The following is a 21,506-nucleotide window of genomic DNA, read 5'->3' on the forward strand; positions in this document are numbered from 1 at the left end:
AGGGAGGCAGGGGGAGGGGAGGAAGCTGGTGTCTGGGATGGGGGAGGGGCGGAAGCAGGGGGCAGGGAGGCAGGGGGAGGGGAGGAAGCTGGTGTCTGGGATGGGGGAGGGGTGGGAGCAGGGGGCGGGGAGAGGAAGGGGTAGGGAGGCGCCTGCCCCCACCTTGCGGTGCTGCTCATAGTTGCGGATGAAGTCGCGCAGTTGATCCTCGCGGCTCTCCAGCGTGGCGTACAGCTGCTGCATCTGGCTCACCAGGTCCGTCTTCTCGCCCTTCAGGCGCTTCCGGTCGGCCTTCATGGCTGCGGAGCAGGGGAGTGAGTTAGTGCCCGAGACCCCAGCTGTTCGATGGTCCCAGATGCTGGGACCCTGCCTCTATCTTTTTAAGAGATGAGAAAACAGGGTGTAGAAAGATGACGTTTCTCTCCCACGTGCCCAGGTCACTTACTGGCATTCCCAGGACTTGAACGCAGGTTCGCCTGTCTCTACAGTCCCTGTTCTCACTTCTCAGTTTTATTGATCCAATCAGGGCAGCAAGTCCTAGACTGAGCATCCCTTTGAGCCCTGAACTGAAGACATCTCCAGGGAGAGGGAGCTAGGGGCTGGTGAGCACCCATGTCCACGGCCCAGGAAGCTGATGGTGCTCGACTCCCTACTGAATGAGCCCCCATGGTCCACTTTGAGCCCCAGGACCACTCAGCCCAGCACAACAGTCCATCATCTGGTTCATTCCCTCCACAGGAGAAGCACTTGATTAAAAACACGCAGCAAGATACGACACCAAAAGTATGCATAGTGGAACAAATACAGATGCATCACACTCCATCAACATGGAACCCTGCTGTGCTTCCAAGGCCACCACCAAGGAAGTAAAAAGACAACTCAGGGAATGGGAGAAAATACTTGCAAACCGTCTTATCTGATAAGGGGCTGACATGTAGAATATACAAAGAGCTCTTACAACCCAATAATAAAAAGGCAACCCAAGTAAAAAATAGGCAAACCATCTGAATAGACATTTCTCCAAGAAATGGTCAATGAGTACACGAAAAGGAGCTTGACATCATTCGTCAACAGGGGAAATGCAAATCAAAACCCCAAGAAGATACCACTTCACACTCACTAGAGCGGCCAAAATAAATAAGATAGACTCAAGTGTTGGCACAGACACATCACACAGTGGGGATGGATGGAATGTTGGAAGAGAGCCTGAGAGTTCCCCAAGTGATTCAGTATCAAGTTACCTTGTGATCCAGCAATCACCGCCCTGGCACACACCCAGTGGAAATGAAAACATATGTCCACACAAACACACAGACACAAACGTGTACAGCAACATGGGTCACAGAAGCTAAAAGGTGAAAAATCGCCCAAATGTCCATCAACTGATGAATGAATTAAAAACACAATGTGGTATATCCATACGAGGGAACATTATTTGGCAATAAAAAGAAGTACTGCGTTATGCTACACCATGGATGACATCATGCTACAAGAAAGGAGCCAGTCATGTATGGTGTGATTCTGCAGACTTTATGAACCGTCCACAGTAAGGAAGTCTGTGGAGACAGGAAGTAGACTCGTGGTGGCCGAGGGCTGGGGGTGGTAGCTGGCGGGGATGCGTGGATGGAGGGGTGGTGGCTGGAGGGCATGGGGTTTCCTTCTGATGTGATGAAAATGTCCTAATACTGACTGTGGTGGTGGATGTAACGATCTGTGAATATACTTAAAACCACTGAATTGTACATTGTAAATGGGTGAATTTATAACATGTGAATTCTATCTTAATAAAGCGTTCTCTCTCTCACTCTGTCACACATACACACACACACACACACACACACACACACAAAGGGCCACGAGTCCCAGGCAGCTGCCTGGCTCCCTGCAGACTCTCCTTGTGCCCTCTCTCCACTGGCTCTTTGGCAATTGGAACTGCTGAGCTCAGGGCAGGCCCTGGCTGCAGGGTGGGTTTCACTGCCTTTCCCCAGAGGCTCCAGAACTCTGTTTCCTCCCTGGAGAGAACACCGAGGAAGCCTTTAGTGTGAGAAGGCACAGAGTAGTTAGGTCATTTTCCCGAAGTCACACAGCCGGGTCTGACCCCAAAGCCCACACAGCTGACCCTACATTATGCCACCCTTACAGTGAATGTCCAGATGGGGTCCTGGCCCCGTGGCGAGCTGAGGGCAGTGATACGGGACGGGCGATGGCTGTGCCACCCCATCTTGTCCTGGACATCCAACCCTGCAAACTCAGGCTGCCAAGAGGAGAGCTGGAGCCACCAGGTGTGACCTAAGGACCGAGTACCCTCGGCTCCCAGCCTGGTGTCTGACCGAAGCTGATGCCCTTCTGGCCCCGAGGGGACCTCCTTCATTCTCCTGCCCTCTGCCTTCCCCCTCCCTGCAACCTGGGGAGAACAGGGTAGAGGTAGGTCAACTGGGACCATGGGGCGACCTACGCAGTGGGGACCCTGGGTCTTGGGCAGCCCTTTACGTTCCAGCTTTCAACGTGCCCTTCCTGCGGCTGGACACATCCTGTGTCCTCCTCACGGCAGCGTGGAAGAGCAGCAGGTAAGCTCAGCAGGGCCGGAACTCCAGGCCGGGGGGCTGCGACTCCACGGGACAGGGACAGTGGAGGGCACGGAGAGAGAGCTCATGTGTTGTCCTCCTGTCAAGCAGGGAGTGACCCCGGGGACGGGTGGGAGGCAGGCAGAGCTGGGCCAGTTTTGGGCCCTGTACCCTAACATGGTGTGACTGTGTTCCCGGTGAGCTTCACTTTAAGAAAACCCAACATGTAAAGACGTAAGTGGGTCAGAAGGAATCTTACAGGAGAGCCCAGGCGCCGGCTGCCAAGAGAACTCAGCAGTTTCCATTTGCATTGTCATTAGATCCTGGATCCTAGCCGCACTCGGTGACAGAGGTGGGTGGGTGGGTATTTTGAACATCCCATTTTATGGGGGAGGAACCTGAGGCCACACGGCCAATAAATGGCAGAACGTGGTTTGACCTGGCACCTGACTCAGGCGGGTTTCAGACTGTTGCAGGGGGGGGGGGGGGGGGGTTCCTAGGGGGCAGCTGACCTGAGCCAAGTCATCACTGTGGCTCCCAGGGGAGCCTCGGGTGGGACCTCCACCCCAGGGGAGCAGCTGCTGCTGAGCAGGTGTCATGGATCCTCCTGGGGAGCATGCCTCTGCCCTTCAGCTGGCAGGGAAAGCCACGCCTCTGCCTTTTGGTTGGAAATTAATCCCCCTTAGGCTCTGGATTTGCCTCCTTCATTAGCCTTGTCTGGCCAAACACAAAATTCTAGACTTTGCTCTTGGCAACTGGAGGCTCCGGGAAGGAACGCTGCCCCTTTCCTCCACAGCACTGCCGGGCCTCTCTTCACGTTTGCCACACGGCCTTGGAGAGGGGCGACATGGCGGCCGGGCCTCTCTTCACGTTTGCCACACGGCCTTGGAGAGGAGCGACATGGCGGCCGGGCCTCTCTTCACGTTTGCCACACGGCCTTGGAGAGGGGCGACATGGCGGCCGGGCCTCTCTTCACGTTTGCCACATGGCCTTGGAGAGGGGCGACATGGCRGCCTCTTGCCACGTATCCCTCACTGGTCCATCCTGCACCACCTGCGCGTGCAGCTGCATGGACCCCCGTTCTGTCCTTCAGCGGAGGGGTGAGTATGCGTGTGTCTGTGTGTGTCGGTGGCCTCAGTGGTGGGGCAGGGGGCTACACCGCCCCCATCTGACTGGGGGCTCCTGAGAGCAAGGGGTGGGTCTTCTGCCTTCAGATTAGTAGCTCCTCCCTAAGAGGAAACGGAGAGCACCCCCCGAACTGCTGACTAAGCCCCTTCTGTGTGCCAGTCTCCGTGCCTGCTGCTGTCGGGGGGAAAGGATGAACAAGACATGGTCCCTACCTCTTGGGTGGTCGACAGTGTGGGGGAGAAGACAAACCCCTACACATGTGGATGACACTAGACTCCTCCACCCTGCTCCTTACCAAGAGAACCCCAATTTTGTTTGTGCCCAGCTAAAACACGCAACATCCCGAGCTCCCCTGCAGCTAGAGGGGGCATGTGTCTAATTTTGGCCACTAAGATGTACACAGGTGTCTATGGCAAATCCTTCGTTGTCTTTTGGGGGAGGGGCAGAGTGAGAGACAGAATCCCAAGCAGGCTCATGTCCATCCAGCGTGGAACCCAATGCGGGGCTTGATCTCATGACCCTGCGATCATGACCTGAACCGAAAGAAATAAAGAGTCGGACCTTAACCGACTGAGCCACCCAGGTGCCTCTCCCCTGTTTTCTTTATAGTCATAGTATAGTACGCTGGCACTAACTCTTCCCTTTTGCCCTTCCCTCTTCCTGCTAGGAACACAGATGCGACATCCCGAGGCACGGCAGCCATTTTGTGAACACAAGAATGAAGACACAAACTGAGAATGGGAGCAGAAAGACAGAAGAGGCTGGACCCCTGATGGCACCATTTGGGCCAGGATTTCTTATAACAGGAGAAAAACAAACCCCACTGTTTGTGAGATTTCCCATTTTGTGCACCCCAACACATTCCTAATGGAAACATCGAGGCAGGCTGTGAGAAGTGCTATCACCCCCATCACGAAAGGCTCTGCTCCATGGTTCCTTCACATGAGCTCTCCTTGGGAATCCCTGCTCTACAAATTCTGGGCTGGACCCCGCCAGGCTGAGGACCGGAAAAAACATGAAAGCTGAATCTCTGGGAATGAATGCCAAGTGAAGATTCCCTAAAAACGAAGATAAGACACTTCGGGAGCCACAGCGTAAGCAAAGAAGCTGCTGTGGGATCTGCCACAGCTTTTCAGAAGTGCACACGTCCATAACCCATCAAGAAAACTTCACGGAGAAGCAGGACCTGGGAGCAGGCACCTGGGGGCCCCTGCACTGGCCTGAGTTGGGAAAGTGTGAGTGTGTGTCCCAATCAAGCCTGACTGCCCCCAAGTCTCCAGATGCTGGGTCATCAGACAGGGGACTCCCTGAAGGGAGGCACTGGAATTATAACTCTAACAAGGAGATGTGCACGACGGGTCCCCAAGAAATAATTTAAACTACTAATTTACGCAGCTATGAAAAATATGCAGTGGGGTGCCTCCTCTTTCCCTCTGCCACACGTCGGCTTTTAGCTCTCCTTCAAAACCCTATCCTCACGTTCTCCAAATGCTGCTAATGCAAGACAAGGTCTGTGGGGCATGAACCTCCCTCTCTCTCACCAGCCTCCTGACTCGGCCCAAAGCTCCCAGCTCCGTTCACCTTCAGTCATCCAGCTTCACCCAGGCGTGTCCCATTCCAGCAGCCGGGCCGCCGGGACCACTACCATGGTGACGGGTGATGGCATGCCCAGCAGGCCCTGTGGGATCACCTCAGCTCCTGGGAATGTGGGGACTCCGGGCGGGGGAAGGAGGGCGTGCAGGGAGGGACTGATTTTCTAGGGCACGTTTGAGCACGAGGGGATTTCTGCTAACCCACACACCAAGGCAGTGCGTGCCACACGAGAACCTCGCTGGGGAGTGAGGGACCAGGCTCCCAGCCTTCCCCTCTCTGAGCCTCAGCTCATGCCGCCGGCACGAGTGTGCGGGACTCTGTGAGCTTCCTCTGGCTTCAGAGGGTCTAGGAGACATCATCACCTCAATCACTGACCCCCCCCCCCCCCACAGATATGTCCACGGCCTTGACCAATGCCACACGGCGAGGCAGGATGGGCATCAGTGTGGAGTCCGAGGATCTGGGTTCTGTCCCTGGCTCTGAGCCCTTGAGCAGGTCACTAGCCTGCCCCAAGCCTCGATTTCCTAGATGTTAAAACGATTCCCATGTGCCGGGTACTGCTCTAAGGTCCTTACGCGTTTTTGTCACTCAACTGTTACAACCACTGTATAAAGTCATTCCAGTTATAGAATGAGGCGGGAGGCACCCAGGGAGATTGAGGAACCTGGTCAGGTAGTGGGTGGCAGGGCCCATCTGGCCCCAGCACTGACCCACCCTCCCTCCCACTCTGCTGCTCTGCGGCCTTCAAATTCACCCATCCCCAGCCAACCTCCTAAAGTCCCGTTGGCCTCATCTGTTCCTCGGGACCTTGTGCGGGTGTGTGTGTTGGGTGGGGGGGAGGGGCACCTGCCTTATGGAGAAGGAAATTGAGGTTCAAATGGTTAACTTCCTCACCAACGCCCTCACGGCTCAAGGATCGGACCCTGGGCTTGCATCCCTGACATCTGAACTTGAACCCCTCACACTCCTTCCCCACCCTATTATGAAAGCATGTCGCTGTTAACAGCAGAACCTGCATGGATCCCCAAAACCACTGGATGATCCAAAAATCCACACCAGTTACTCCTGCTACTCGGCGCTGTTTCTGCAGCTAACAGTCCCAAGGGGGCCTTCGGAGGTTTCCATTAAAGCAGCCTGATGTTCTTGCGTGCACCCCATGACTACTCGGTGGTTGCTGGAAGGAGGGTGGGTGTGAGTGGGTGTGCATGCGCGCGTGCGTGCAAGTCGGCAGCTCTTAAGGAATCCTCCCCCAGCCACCCCCCGAGGCTGGTAGGATCCTCAGCCCGCCCAAGACATGGTCTCATTCCATACGGTCAGACTTCCCATTAGTCTGACCTCAGGAGATTGCAGGCCTGGCTCTGGATGGTCCCAAACCAGGAGACCTTATGAAAACGTCCACTCCGGCGAACCCCTCCCGACAAACGGGGCTCTGAGGAGGGGAGGGGTGGTGGTGGGCAGGGTCAGGCAGACCTCCGCCCACGTAGGACGATCCCAGCCGCCGCCAGCAGGGGGCCCTCTTTCTTTCCCATGCAACATTCCCCGCCCACTGAGCCTTCTGCATCCAAGTCTCTAGGAAAGGAGGGGGTGGGCAGACAGGAGCCAGAAGGGCGTAGCAAACCACTCTGAAGAAACACCCACCAAAATGCTCCTCCAAACAGGACGCGGGAATAAAAGCTACAGCCTAGGGAAGGTAGTCCCTGGTATGGTAACAGTGTCGTGTGGTGACAGACGGGAGCTGTGTGGCGAGCACAGCATAATGCGAGTTTTGAATCACTATTTCGCACACCTGAAACTAATGTGACGTCAACTACGCACAGATTACAAAAATAATTAAAAATTTCAAAAAAGAAAAATAAAGAGCTCTTTCAGCTCACCTTCCCTTTACAGAGGGGAAGCGGAGGCCCAGTATCACACAGGGAGTGGCCCAGGTCTCCTGATTCTTGGGCCAACATGGCTGTGTGAAAAGCTCCGCTTTGGAGTCTGCCTATCACACTTTAATTAAACCTCAGTTTCTTCATTTCTAGAATGAAGACCGGAAATGCACTCACTCCTGCCCGTTACGGAAAGACGGTCTGCTGTATCCGGGATGAACCGTCAGGTGCGGGCCATGAGCCTACGCAGAGAAGAGAACCCCGGAAAGACACAGCTTCAGGGGGCGCCTGGGTGGTGCCGTTGGTTAAGCGTCTGACTCTTGATTTGGGCTCAGGTCATGATCTCAGAGTTGTGAAACTGAGCCCCACGTCGGGCTCTGTGCTGGGCATGGAGCCTGCTTGGGATTTTCTTTTTTCTTTTTTTTAAGATTTATTTATTTGACAGACACACACAGCGAGAGAGGGAACACAAGCAGGGGGAGTGGGAGAGGGAGAAGCAGGCTTCCTGCCGAGCAGGGACCCTGATGCGGGGCTCGATCCCAGGACCCTGGGATCATGACCTGAGCCGAAGGCAGATGCTTAACGACTGAGCCACCCAGGTGCCCCTTAGGATTTTCTCCCTCTCCTTCTGCCCTCTCGCCCACCCACCTGCCCACCCTGCACTCTCCCTCCAAAATAAAAAAAAAAAAAAAGGAAAGGAAAAAAAAGACACAGCTTCAGACTCATAGAGCAGAGCCCCGATTCCAGTCCGGCCCTGCAGGTAACTTCTCTGGGCGTTCTCTTCGCTGTTAAGCTGAGGGTTCTATGTGACATGACCCAGCACCTGAATACAGCAGGTGCTCATTAAATGTTAGCATCTCCTCCTGTCTTCCAGCTCCCCGTGGCTCCCAGGCCCCAGGAGGCCTCAGAAAACACTGATTGACTTGCCCAACAGGCTGAATTCTGGGAAAAGGGTCCAGGGAAGAGGCGTAGGGCAGGGAAGCAGGTAAAGGGCCCACAGACCTATGGCCCCGGGACAGGCACAGCCAGGTTTATTTTGGTTCTTCCTGTTTGAAAGCTGAGCAAGGTGAGTTCAGAACAGGTACAGAGGAGAAGCAGGCTCTTACACGGTCAGGTGGCACTTGGGTAAGTGTATGGTCTGACCAAACTGCATCTGCTGAGCCAGGCCTGGTCAGACATGCCCTTGGCTGTGTGACCTGAGCTCTGACCTGGAGCAACTCTGTTTCTCATGAACAGAAACTTCCATTTTCTTCTCACCACCAGGTGAAGCGGATTGATTGGCCAACTCAGCCAATGAGTGGTAGCACTGGCACTGGACTCCAGGACTTTGATATTCAGGTCCATGATCTTTCCAGAATCACCACAGCTTCTCTCTCCAAGTGTAGCCTAGAAAGAGTTTGGCAGCGCGACCTTTGCAGCCTCCTGTCTGGAGTAGGACAAGTGAGTATCTGGATACATCTGAATACAGAGTCTCAATTTCCAATACTATGACCATGCAGACATGACTAATCAACCATGCTCTGCAGGAATCTGGGTTGATTAGAGATGTCTGCCACGGCAGGGAGGGAGGGAAAGACAGATTTGCTCTGCCTCGCATGGGATTGATCAGAGCTGGCATGTTTGAGAATGGCTGGGCGAGCCTTGTCCGGGTCAGTGCTGCACCAATACCAGTGCACTCCATGGAATCGAGGTCAACTCCATTTAACCAAAAGAGAGAAGCTGTTCTCTCAACTGGTGGGAAACCAGTCTGTTCACATCTGAAACAGTGGCAAACAGACTCCTATTTGCACGCTCAAAGGTGAGAGAGCACAATATTCCCTCAGTTTGGTCCAAGATAAATGAAGGGCTTCCAGGTCTACTTACAGATATTTATGTCCAGCCCTGACTAGCAACAGAAGATCCTTGGGGGCAGGGACCTGGCCTGCCTTGTTCACCGTTGTGTCCCCAGCATTAAGATAGGGCCTGGCACATAGTAAGTGCTCAGTAAATACCAACCGACTGACTCTTGAGTGACAAAACAGTGGACATGCCAGGGGACCGTGGGGACCTGCTCCATGGCCATTACTGAGCAGCGTCCAATATTTCCTGCAGCCTGGGGGCAGAGATAATTCTGCTTTCCTTTGCATGCCTCCCCTTGCCCTCCCTGGGTTTGACAGAACAGGCTAATTTCCCTCGTGCCTCCTGACAGGCCCGCTGAGCTGTGGTGCTCTCAGAGCTGATTGCCATGGCAAGGCCATGGCTCTTGCCAATCTGCCTTGGGCTCTGTGCTCTGTGCCCACAGCCACTTCATGTTGCTCCAGCCACACCCCAGGCAGGGTACAAGGAGATTCAAGCGGACCACGGCTTCGGCTGGCCCAGGGTACCAGGAGTATCAGAGCTGGGGACGGGTCCCCGACACCGTGCTTCCAGCATAGGCAAGACCCAGCGTCCAGGAGCGAGGGGACCTGCTTCTCCCACGGGGTTCCCCCGATTTTAGCCCAGCCACAACTGCGCCTTCCCTTTCACCTCACAGAGGCCACCAACTCTCCTGCTTGGCTTCCTGTCCCCAACGCTGGGTGGCCTGTTGAGGCCGCCAGGCTTGGATAGGCCAGGAGGTGTGGGACACTGAAGCCACCCTTTTATGACAAGAGCCTGCTCTGACTATCTACATTCCCTGCAGCTGGCCCGTGCCTTCCACTGGATTTTTCCCAGTGTCATGCAAACATGCAATTCTGTCTCACATCTTTCACAGAAAACCTGCCATTGACCCCATGTTGCTCTCCAGCTCTCATTCCATCTTTTTCTTTTTGGGGCAAAAACTCCTAGAAGGGTTGTGCAACCTCATGCCTCATTTCTCTCCTCCGACCTTCCCTGGGACCAGCTGGACTTGTCCCCCACTTGCTCATCTCAAGGTCACTGTAACCTCTGTGCTGTGAACCCCACAGCCCCATCTGTTGTGCTCTATCGGCACAGGTGACGCCTTTGGGTGCCCTCCCAGCCCCCTTCTCCTGGTTTCTTCTCACGTCTCTGGCTGCTCTGTCTGGGTCTCTGCTGATCTCTCCGAGGAGTGGGCAGTGGGCCTCTAGGCATGAAAAATCTGTCCTTCTTTTGCCCTGTTTCCTGGTGGCCCGTCCAGCCTCCCAGCTCTAGCTCCAGCCCTGTGCTGTGCCTCCCAGCGGGCCGTCTCCAGCCTGGCCCTCGGCCCCGCACCCTGCTCAGAGCCCCCAGAGCCTCCCCACACCTCCGCCGGTGGTCTAACAGCACCTCCAACTCAGCAGATCTGAGAGGGAGATCCAGCCGGCCCCCACAGCCTGCTCCACCTGGTCTCCTCAAACCCAATTCATGGTGACCTTAGCCTTCCAGTTCCTCTGGCCCCAAACTCCAGAATCTTCCTTAACTCCACTTCTCTCATACCCCACAACACGTCATGTCAGCTCTATCTTCAACACGTGACCAGAATCTGGCCACTTCTTGCCACTCCTCAGTCACCACCCCGGTCCGTGTCGCCACCATCCCGTGCTTCCTGACGGTCTCACAACCCTTCGGTCTCTGCCAGCTCAGCAGGGAGTGGTCCCCTTCCGATGCAAATCAGATCGTGACTGTCCTGCTCCTCTCCCATGGCTCCCATCTCAAGGGTGAGCACAGAATCCCTGGAATGGTCTATCAGAGCCCCGTGTTTGTCATCCCCGCCCCCATATGTCTCTGACTTCCTCCCAACCGCATCCCACTGCTGCCACCTGGCTCCTTGCTCCTCCTGGTTCATGCAGATACGCTCCTTCCTCAGAATCTGCCTGGAACGTCCTCCTGCTCACGTGGCCCACCCCTCCCAGGTCCTTCCTCAAATGTCACTTTCTCAGCGAAGCTGTCCCTGGACCCCCTCCTCACCCAGTTCTCTGTCCATTCTTCTGGGAGCTCCCCACCCCCTAACACTACGTGTGCTGTGTGTGTTGAGGAGAACAGTCCCTTAAGCGTGCCCGCCTCTCTGTGAGGGCTTCCCGGCCTCCTCTCCTTGTCAGAATTCGATGAAGCTTCTTCCTGGGTTTCCAAAGCCCACAGCCCACACCTCTATTTGTGGTATGGATGCCTGGTGCCCTGCTGCCTCTGCTCAGCCCTTCGGGAACCTGCACCAGACCACCGGCTCAGGGCTGCCCAGCCTTCCAGAAGTGTCTTGAAGGCAGAGCCTGGGCCCCATCTGACCATATTTCCAGTAGCCAGGATAAGGCATGACCCACACAGATGAAGAAAGTGGGGGGATATGTGACTTGGGGGCTTGAATAGGGTGAGGAAGGCGCCAAAGATCTCAAGCTGCCCCCTTCCTGGATTCTCTAGCCTCAGGGCTCAAGAGAGGACCACCATTCCCAGGGTGGAGCATGCAGCCACGCACAGGGCCCTGCCATCGCTAGCAGAGTAAGCATAGTTGAGAACCTAAAATGCGTACCTGGCTAGCGGGAGGCAGCCATCCCAGGACTGAATGGGGCCCAGCATCGCCACACCTTCCAACTTTTCTGGAGAATTCCAAACTCTACACTGTCATAATTTTTATGCCTTCAATATCTCTTTATTTTTCAATACTGGCAATTAATCATAATACCCAACCACAGCTGTGGGCCTCATGTGGGTGCTGGACCACTGATGTGAGCAGCTGTCTACAGACGATGCAACAGGGGAGAGATGTGGGCGCACCTGCAGCTCCACAGGGTGAGACCAGGGACTCTGTGGGCAGAAACCTGGCTTTGAAGCCCAGCTCCACTATTTACTAGCTGTGTGACTTTGGGTAAGTTCCTTAACCTCTCTGTGCCTTTCCCCTCACGCAGAAAGTGGGGATAATAGTTTCTACCTCATTCTACTGCAGTGATCAGTAGAGGAGAGCAGAAGCTCCAGGTGCACCTCTGATTGCTTGGCCATGCTCTGCCATTCTGGGTGACAGCGCCGACGGGGCGGTCTCGGGAGGGAACGGGCAACCCTGTCGGGGGGCTGGAGTGGAGCCTGCAAGACCACTGGTTGGAATGCTGTCTTGGTGCCTGGGGGTGGGTGGTGATGGGAAGAGGGGTGCCTGGCCTTTATCCGTCTCATGAGTCTGTCTCAGGCTCAGATGGGAGGGGCTCCCGATGGTAAAACCTTAGATAGGAAGGGCGAGGCCAGCCCCCAGGAGGGCATGAGACACCTGCAGGCAGAGCGTAATCAGAGGTGCTGCAGGGTGCTGGGGGGGGGGGGGAGGTCCTAGCTCGGGGTGGGGACCTGCTATTGCTGCCACCTATCCCTCAGCTTTGGAATATTCAGAGCTCACCTGGAAGCCCAGACGATGGTGGGGCCCAGGGAGCCAGGCCCCCCACTTCCTGCCACGGGAAATGGGAGGGCTGAGGCAGGGAGGGGGTGGTGGTTGTTTTCCAGCCTCCCAAGGCAAGTCCAGGAAATGTCCTCCTTCCTCCGAATCACCACTAAAAATAGTGGCAAGGATGGGCCTGGAACACTGACATTCCCTAGACCCAGGAGGGCGGGGGGTTGATTTCTGGAAAAGCAGCGTGGGCCATGGGCCTCACGCCCCACACAAGGACTATTTTTAATGGCTCATGTTGGTGTGTGAGGTCATTCTCAGGCAAGGCTATGGCCCGGAGAGGCGGAGGAGGTGCATGGCAGAGAATGGCTGCTAGGGTGCTGTGTGGCCTTGGGGACTCATACACCCTCTCTGGGCTTTCGTGTCATACTCTCAAGATGATCCATCAAGGCCTCTGGAACTGTCAAGAGGCTGCCCTGGGAGTCTAGTGGTTTGGGAACTGGTCTCACCTGGTTTCTCTCCAACAGAGATACAACAGGGCTATTCAAGGTTAAATGCAGATGGGAAACTGGTAGCTATGGTCCACCTCTTCCTAGGCACGTTCAGGAGAGGGGCCGCAGACCTCTCCAGAATGTGGATCCTGGAGCCAGGCTGCCTGGGTTTAAACCCAGTTTTGCCACTCACTAGAGGTGTGGCCCGGAGCAAGTCCTATCATCCTGGTTTTTCACATCTGTACAAGAGAGTTAAAAATAGCCCCTCCCAAAACGCACGTCCGACAAGCACGCATCCGGGTTCACCGAGGACCTGCACTAGAAAATTCACAACGGCACCCTCTGTTAAAGCTCCAGACTGGAAACCATGTGACTAACCTTCAGCAGAAGGGCCACACCCAGCAGGGTCCCTCTGCGCAGTGGACGGCTCACCCTAATGAGAACCAGCGAATGACAACCAGCACACACAACACGATGATCAACACGGATGACAAGCCAAGGAAGGCAGACGCAGCAGCCTATATGCCGCATGACTCCCTTTACAGCACACAAAGAAGGCAAAGTGAATCTACGTGGTGAGAAGTCAGGGATAGGCTGTCCGTGGAGGGATACTGACAGGAAGGGACCATGGGAGCGATTTCCAGAAGCTGCTGATGGACTACTTCTGGATCTGGTGCTGGTGCCATACACGTGTGTTCAGTCTGGGACTCTTCGATGAGCTATAAACTTGCACTTTTCTCCACGTATGTGACACTGTAAGAAAAAGCTTTAGCAACAGCATCTACCTCTTCAGGCTGGTTTTCCACATGCATCACGCTCGGAATGGTGTCCAGTGTGGGGGGAGCTCTCTGTAAATATCAGCTCTGATTCCCTGGGGGGCAGGTGGCCCCCACGCCAGCAGGAGGCACCGCATAAGAAGGGCAGGTCCGGGTGCGGGCAAGGGGGGCAGCCACCTCACTGTGAGTCCTGCAGCACCCCTGGGGCTGGGGAAGGAACATGAATGTGGGGTGGTCTCAGATTCAAAGTCCAGCTCCTTGCTGCAGAGGCAAAGGCAGCGCCTTCCATGTGGCACTGGGGTGAAGATTCAGACAGAGACTTCCACGAAGGTGCCCAGACCGTGCTCGAGTGAGGAAGGTCCACATGGGGCTCGTCAGCCCCACGGTGATGATGCTATTATGATCACAGTGATAACAGTGGTTAATACTCACTGGGTGTTTTTCTAGGGATCAGGTATTGTTCTGCCTTGTAAGTTCTCACTACATTTTCCCTTATAGCAATCCTGTGAGCTAGTTACCACCAGCGATCCACAGCTGACAAGTCAGGAAACCGAGGCAGGCTGGTTTGGCTGACTACCAGCTGGTAAGCGGTGGCGGCAGGATTTGGCCCAGGTGCTCTGGCTCTGAGGCCCTGCCTTTAAGTGTGTCCAGGTGAGCAGTGCCTGGTGCGTGCAGCATGGCCGGGGTGGATGCTGCCCTTGGCTGTGGGAGTGGAGCCTGGTGGCCCCATCTCAGGAGACCTTCCCTCTCCTGCAAACCTCAGGCCTCGGTCCTCCCTGGGGGGCCTACTGGGTCACCCCATAGACCCAGGACAGCTGCTGGGAAAACAGGAGTCATAGTCCAGGTGGGGCTCATTAGCAGGACATCAAAGATTTGGATCTTTCTCTGCCTCCCACCAGCCGTATGCCTCTGGGAAACCACGGAACCTCTCAGGGACTCTGTTCTCTGTGGAATGGGTGTAATAAAAACCTGCCAACCTTATAGGCTGAGATGTGTCTGAAGATGAGCTTTATAATCCACAGAGAGCTTCAAAGGGACAAAGACAGCTGTTACCATGAGGGAGAATGGCTGAGGGCCTGCAGGTGCCCACCTGTGCCGTCTGGGGGTACACATCTGTCTCTTTCGGGCATAAAGTGTTAACCAGCCACGTGGCCACGGATCTGAGCCACATTCTCAGAACGGCTTTTGCAGCCACGAAACGCATTCTGATCTTCACTGACCTGCCTCTTGGGAGCCCCTCTGCAACTGCTTCCTAAGTTAGCAGAGGAAGAAATGGGTGCTGTTTTATCGACTCCCTAAAGCCTTGGCAGCCATAATTCTGTTTGTTTTTTTTTTAAGCTTTGTTATAGTGTCTCTGAATTCCCCCTCTTCTAGGAGGAATGTGACTGTGGTGGACAGAGGTACAGCAGTGAGAAATCACGAGAACAAATTTCGTCCTCTCTAACCGTCAGCCCCAACTTCTGTGGTGCAGCTGGAAACTGGGACCCTGCAGTCCCAGTCTGGCAAGTCCCTGCAATGACAGGTTCTTGCCACCAGCCTGGCCAGGGCCCCAGGCTACCTGACACCACCCCTTTGTTGGCGGGGCACACGAGTTTTATGGCAAGACTGGAAGTCTACTGTAATTAAGACCTCTATAAAATATTTCGACCGCCATGCCCAGATATATTAATGATTATACATTTAAATGTTAATGAGTGTAATTAGATGAAAGATTAGCCAAGCCTGTCACTAAATATACATTCAGGACTGATAAACTCTCGTGCTGTAAAATTATATGTGCGAGCAGACAGAAGCATGTAGACGTCTCAGGTGGACTTTTGTCTTATTGAAAAAAAGCTCAACAGGTTGCCCAGAAAAGGGAGAAGAGTTAGCAGGATCGGCCAAGAAGCAGGGGGGTCAGAGGGGAGGACCCTAAAGATTCCACAGGGTCCTTGGAAATTGTGAAGATCAGATGGGTTAGTAAATGTGAAAATTTGCATGCCTCCATGGATGGAGAACTCACTATTCTTAGGAGCAGCTGGTTTCAGTTCTAATGATCACATCTCAGAGGTAGGCTCATGCAAATGGTTTATTGGGGTGACACGGGGGTCTCCCCCAGCATACGAAGAGTTTAATTCAATCACACAAAACTAATGAGAGATCACAGTATCTGCAAATATTGCTTTAAAACAACGTGTCATCCCACAGGTCAAGAACAAGATGAGCAGGACTTTACTATGGCCTTATTAATAGAAAGCCTTATATCTGTTCTGTTAGCAAAAATTCCCTGTGGGCTGACTGTGTGCTGGCACTGGGCCAGCTGCTGGGAGCCCGGGTCAGCCAGACAGATAACTGGTCTTTATTCGGATGGAGACTGTGTGCTGGAGCAAGGGAGATACAGGACAAGTGAATTATTTAAACACACACGGAGGTCAGGCTGTGCAGGAAACAGCCGGGAATCCCTGGGGAGCCGTGCTGTGGGTGGTGTGGTCTCGGAAGGCTGGCCTTCTGAAGCACTGAGAAGCCACATAGGCCAAGAGTGGGGAAGAATGTGCCGGCAGAAGGAACGGCAGGTGCAAAGGTCCTGAGGCAGCAAAGGGCTGCTGTGGTGAGAGGACTAGGAGGTGAAGTCGAAGTGAGCCAGGGGCCAGGTCGTTCGGGCCCAGGCAGGAGTCCGGATTTTCTCCGAAGGGTAACAAAGTACCACAAACCGGGTGGCCTAAAACAACAGAAATGTATTCTCTCACAGGTCTGGAGGCCAAAAGCTTGGAATTGAGGTGTGGCAGGGCTGTGTTCCCTCTGCAGGTTCTTCGGGAAGAAACCTTCCCTGCCTCTCAGCTTCTGGTGTCGCCAGCAAGCCTTGGCATTCTTGGGCTTGTGGACACATTGTTCCACGCTCCGTCCTCCCCTGGCCTTGGCCCCTCTGTGTTCTTTTCCCTTCTCTTACAAAGGTACTTGTCCAGGATGATCTTGAGAGCTTTACTTTAACTACATCTGCAAAGATCCTTTTTCCAAATAAGGTCACATCCACGGGTTCAGGTAGACGTCTCTTCTGAGGGGCTCGCTACGGCACTGCATCAGAGAAAAGGGGTGGAAGCAAGGGTGACCTGCCTTCCGATCACTTTGCTGCCTCACGGAGACCGAATTGGGGGGAAGTAGGCAGGGAGGCCAGGCAGCAGAGGACAGTGACCTGGAGCAGGGGAGCAGCAGTGGAGACACATAAGGGGATGAATCTGAGATACAGTGAAGAGGGAACTGTGCCTCCCAGAAGGGGAGAGGTCAGAAGGAAACCCCTAAAATACAGATGGGTCAGTGGGGCAGACCTGGCAAGGTGCCCTCAGCCCTGCTCAGGACCCAGACCTGTCCACACTAATGGTTTGTCTGCCTAGCAGATGCTCGGTAGAGGAGAGATGGAAGCCCCAGGTCACTGGAGCTATACATCAGTTTCTTGTGAGTTTGATTCACATGAGTCTGTCATGAGAAATCTGACTTTTCGGAGCTGAGGAGCAGAACGTAGAACTGGAACAAGGAAATGCTACCCCTCCCCAGCCATTATGGCCTGCCTGATTCATATAAACCTAAAAAATGAATATTTATTTTAGATAGTGCTCTAAGTACTTACTATATTATTAACCGTTATAGTGACCCTACAAAGAAGGTGCTAGCATTATCATGATTATCATCACTCCCATCTTACAGGTGAGAAAACTGACTGACAGCTTAAGTCACGCAGCCAAGGTCTCATCCTAGAAAAGGACCAGCCTTCTGAGGCTTATATCTCAAGATCCAAGGAAACAATTCAGCGAGAGCCGGGAGAGCTAAGGAGCAGGAATCTGGCGGGGGTGGGGGGGGCTGGTCTTGGCCCCGCCAACCGACTGCCCCACTGTCCCTTTAGATTCACCAGCAGCTTTTAAGACTGCCGCTCTCACTTCCCTCTAAGCGAGGGGCATGTGCCAAGACTTTCCCTGGGAGACCAGCTTTCCTGACAGTGACAAATGCCCCAGAGTTCCATGGGAGCCAGCGAGTGCCCTCCTGCACAGGAAGCATGAAGCTCAATTTCTGGAGAGCTCTCCCAGAGTGCTGGAAATGTCCTGCCATGAAAAGTTAATCCAGCCGAGCACGACCGGCTAATAGGAGCCTTGGCACTTGGATGGAAACAGGTGACAGAAGTATACAAAAAATCACAGCGGCAGCAATAATAAGCACACCTAAGCTCCGCTGTGAAACGCTGTGTTCTACAAAAACTACCCTAGCCCTTCCTGGAAGCGCCCTGTGAGGTGGGCAGGGCAAGCCTAGAGCCCCACTTCACACATGTGGAAACCAAGGCTCAGAAAGTGAAAGTCACTCGGCTCACAAATGGCTCAGAGACTGGGCTGGACTCAAATCATAGCCTTCTGAACCTTTCAACCAATTCTCTCCCTCACTGAATCCCCTCTGTGGGGCTGACTCGGGGGGATCCGGGTAGAGGCAGCCCGAAGGGCTTGGGACTTACCCAGAAGGACCAAGGGTGTGATTTCAGCCCTATTCCTGGATTCAGAGGTCAATCTTGCTTCCTACTCAGCCTGTGAGTCTTGGCCAGCGGTTTCCCCCAGACAGAACCCTCCCCAGGAATGAGTTCCAGCTTCCTGATGCTCTTAGTCATCCTTCCCATTTGTCCCAAGATGTACTACTGGGCTGGGTGTGTGAGACACAGAAACAGAGGAAACAGATCAATGGGCAAGCAGAGAATTTCTTAGTAGTAAGAGAACTATTTCTCTAATGTGCCACAGAGCCTTTGCATGTACCATTCACTCTGCTGCCTCCTTCGGGTCTTTACTGTCTCATCTCTAAAACTGCCATGTTCCCAGACCTCCTAGCCCTGATTATTCTCCTCCCGTACTCTTTTCCTAAAGCTCTTTCCCACCTGACATTATGTATGTTTTGCGTTTACTTGCTTCCTGTCTAGCTCCCCCCGCCTGCACCCCCCAATTAGCACAGATGGGGATTCTGATCATTTTGTTTCCTTAGTCAGGCACTAAGACTGGGCTCTGGCAAATAGAAGGTGCTCAATAATTATCTGTGGAAGCATTTAAAAGCATACACTCCCAATGGGGCGAGTATGGGGTACAGAAGGGATGGGAAGGCAGAAGAAGTCTATAGGAGGAAGGCTCTGAGCTCCCAAGCCTGGCAAACGGAGGCTGAGGGTCACTGCAGGAGAGGGAACGGTGTTTGCGAAGCTATGGACGCGTGCAGAAAACTGGTGTGTCTGGGGGACTGCACTCAATTCAGTATTGCCCGAGCTCTGCTAAACTGGGAGCTGTGAAGATCGCGCCCCGGTGAGAAGCTGGCAGGGCTTGCTGAGAGACCATACCTGGTGCCTGGGGCAGAGCAAGCTTACCTGTTCATATATACATATGTTTTATTTAAAATTTTAAAAAATTTTTTTATTCTTTTTGGCCCAGGATGGACCTCTGCAGAAGAACTCAGAGGCTCAGAGGTTTCAAAGAGGGTTTACACTCTGTGTGGCCTCTCTTATATCCAGATCCCTGTGCTGTGCCCTGCACGGGGGGGGGGGGGGCGGGAAGAAACGGGGTTCTGCATCTGTAGGCCGGTAAGCTGGAGGGGTGACAGCTCACATCTCCAAGTGTGGAAGTTTCCATCAACCCAGAGACCAGGCACCAAGTTTCCTCCACCCCCCACCCCCCACCCCCCATCCCTGCCAGCAACGGAAGAGACTTGGGTTTCACCGAGTCTACGTAGGACAAGTTTTCTTATAATTGAGGACGCAGGTCCCCGCGGAAGGTTCTTTGAGCAGAAGCCTCCGTCTCTACCAGCAGGCAGCTGATCACCTAGGCTCAAGTCCCAGCCCCTCTACTTACAAGCTGGGTGACTTTGGGTGAGTCTCTGAGTTTGTGTCTCCATCTGCGCATCTGTAATGTGGGGATGGTGCCAGGCCCGGCCTCACGGGCTACTTGGATGAGGTAACACACATGAAGATCCTAGAACAACGCTCACAACGCTCAGGGGGTTGGCTGCACTCATTATCAGCGGTAGCTGAGAATGGATCCGATCTGAGGCAGGGGGTGAACGGAGAGGCTCTCCAAAGTTGCCGGCAGCCCTGGGATGGCTAGGGGTAGCAAACGTGCTCACACAGAAGGAAGGGGTTGCAGGAGCTGGCTGGACTGTGTCCTCCATCCACCCTCCCACTGCCCCTCCCTGCTCTGGACCCAACGATGCTCAGTGGTCCCTCTCCCCGGCCCCGGACCTCGTTGTCAGCTGCGCAGAAGACGGAAGAATGCCTGTTTTTGAGGGATTTATGGCCAGGTCAGAAAGAGAGGTCTGAATACAAATGATAAGAGTCATGTTTATTTGTTTTCCTCATTCACGTATTCATTCAGGCAAACTTTATTTAATCTGCTTTAAGCCCCGTACCATGCCAGTGCAGGAAGAGAAATACCTGAAGTCTTGAATAATTAATCCCAGGCAGGGAAGGGATAATAAAGGCTGTGGGAATGAGTACTGGGGGGAGAAGGGGTAGTCAGAGAGAGAGAGAGAGATCATAAGCTGGACAGATCTCTGGAAAGGCCTCCAGAAAGAGGCAGGACTAGGGCCCCTCTGGAATTTCAGATCATTTGGTCAAAGTACAACCAACCACCTCCAAAGGCCGCGTGTCCTGGTGGCTGGAACTCTGTGTGCACAGAGCTGGGCCCTTGTGAGACCTCAGGGCATTTTGTAAGCAAGGGTGGGCGGGGGGTGGGTGTCATATACTCAAGCCCCGTCAGGAGGCTGGATTCTAGAGAGAACATATATATAATCGCTCTGCTTCTGTGCTTGTTCTCATGCACAGCGTTACACTAACTGGCTACAAAAACAGGGGAGGTCCCAATCTCTGGGGCTCAGTCTTCTCATCAGCAAAATGGGAATAAACCGAGTGGGGGCGTGCTCTGTTCACGCACACACTACTATCTGCAACGTTTGTACAACACCCTTGGCTATCTTGGAGGACATTTCATTTTGGTTGTCTGAGTTTTCTAACTGGTTGAGCCCGTGAGTATCAAACTCTCAGCAGATGTATTGCTCGAACCATTTCCTGACAATCTAAGCTTTTAAAAACACAGTGATGAAAGCGAAGGAGCGAACTCGTTATTCTGAAAACCGGTAAGTAAAGAGGAAGAAACTCAAGCCTTCCTCCTGCCGCTCCTGTAAGAACTGGACCAGCGGGTAAGCACATGGAATCGGGGGGGAGTCGCTCTATAGAAGGATTCCAGCCACCCCATGAAGAAGGAGCGACAGACAAGAGCACTGCCATTCTGCTGCACACGCTCAATGTCGGGATTCAGGCACTGCATGTCCGGGGCTGCCAAATGTGACAAAGGAGGGACAACCAGACAGCGTGTGCTTCCTGAAGCAAGGACCCAACATCTCCTCTGAAGGAGTCTTTCAAAATACAAAGAAATGATCAAGCCTCTAGATGAACTCTAAGTTTACAGGGACTACAAAGGACAGAGGAGCATGTTGAAAGACACCATGGGGATGCAGTTAGCAAACTCCAGACTTCTTAAGGAAACGAGAGTGAGGAATTTCCTGGCCGACTGGCTGACAGGGACTAAGACAACCACCATGGCTCCATCAACCATTAATTAGCAAGAGCAAAAAAGAGAAAGAGAGAGAGAGAAATGAAGAGGAACTTTAGATTTTTTAAAAAAGACACTTTAATCATATGGTGTGGATTTTACTTGAATCCTGATTCCAACAAACAAAGTTTAAAACATAAATTTAGGAGTCAATTAGAAATCTGAGTCACGACTGGGTATCTAATCGTTTTTTTAGGTGTGATAATAGTTTGGGGATTATGTTTGCTTTTTGAAACG

The 21,506-nt window shown here is 53.6% G+C and overlaps 1 protein-coding gene across 4 annotated transcripts in view; it reads right to left on the reverse strand.

Moving 5' to 3' along the window:
• The window catches only part of KAZN (kazrin, periplakin interacting protein), a 1,113,689-nt gene that overhangs the window by 59,230 nt on the left and 1,032,953 nt on the right, over positions 1-21,506 (reverse strand). For all 4 annotated transcript variants that reach the window (XM_073903322.1, XM_073903321.1, XM_073903323.1 and 1 more), the window contains one exon: positions 163-299. In XM_073903322.1, the coding sequence (XP_073759423.1) occupies positions 163-299 (137 nt within the window). The remainder of the gene's footprint in view (positions 1-162; positions 300-21,506) is intronic.

This window comes from Callorhinus ursinus, unplaced genomic scaffold, assembly GCF_003265705.2.
Source record: "Callorhinus ursinus isolate GAN/ISIS: 27379988/994484 unplaced genomic scaffold, GSC_fseal_2.0 scaffold18, whole genome shotgun sequence".
Lineage (NCBI taxonomy): Eukaryota > Metazoa > Chordata > Mammalia > Carnivora > Otariidae > Callorhinus > Callorhinus ursinus.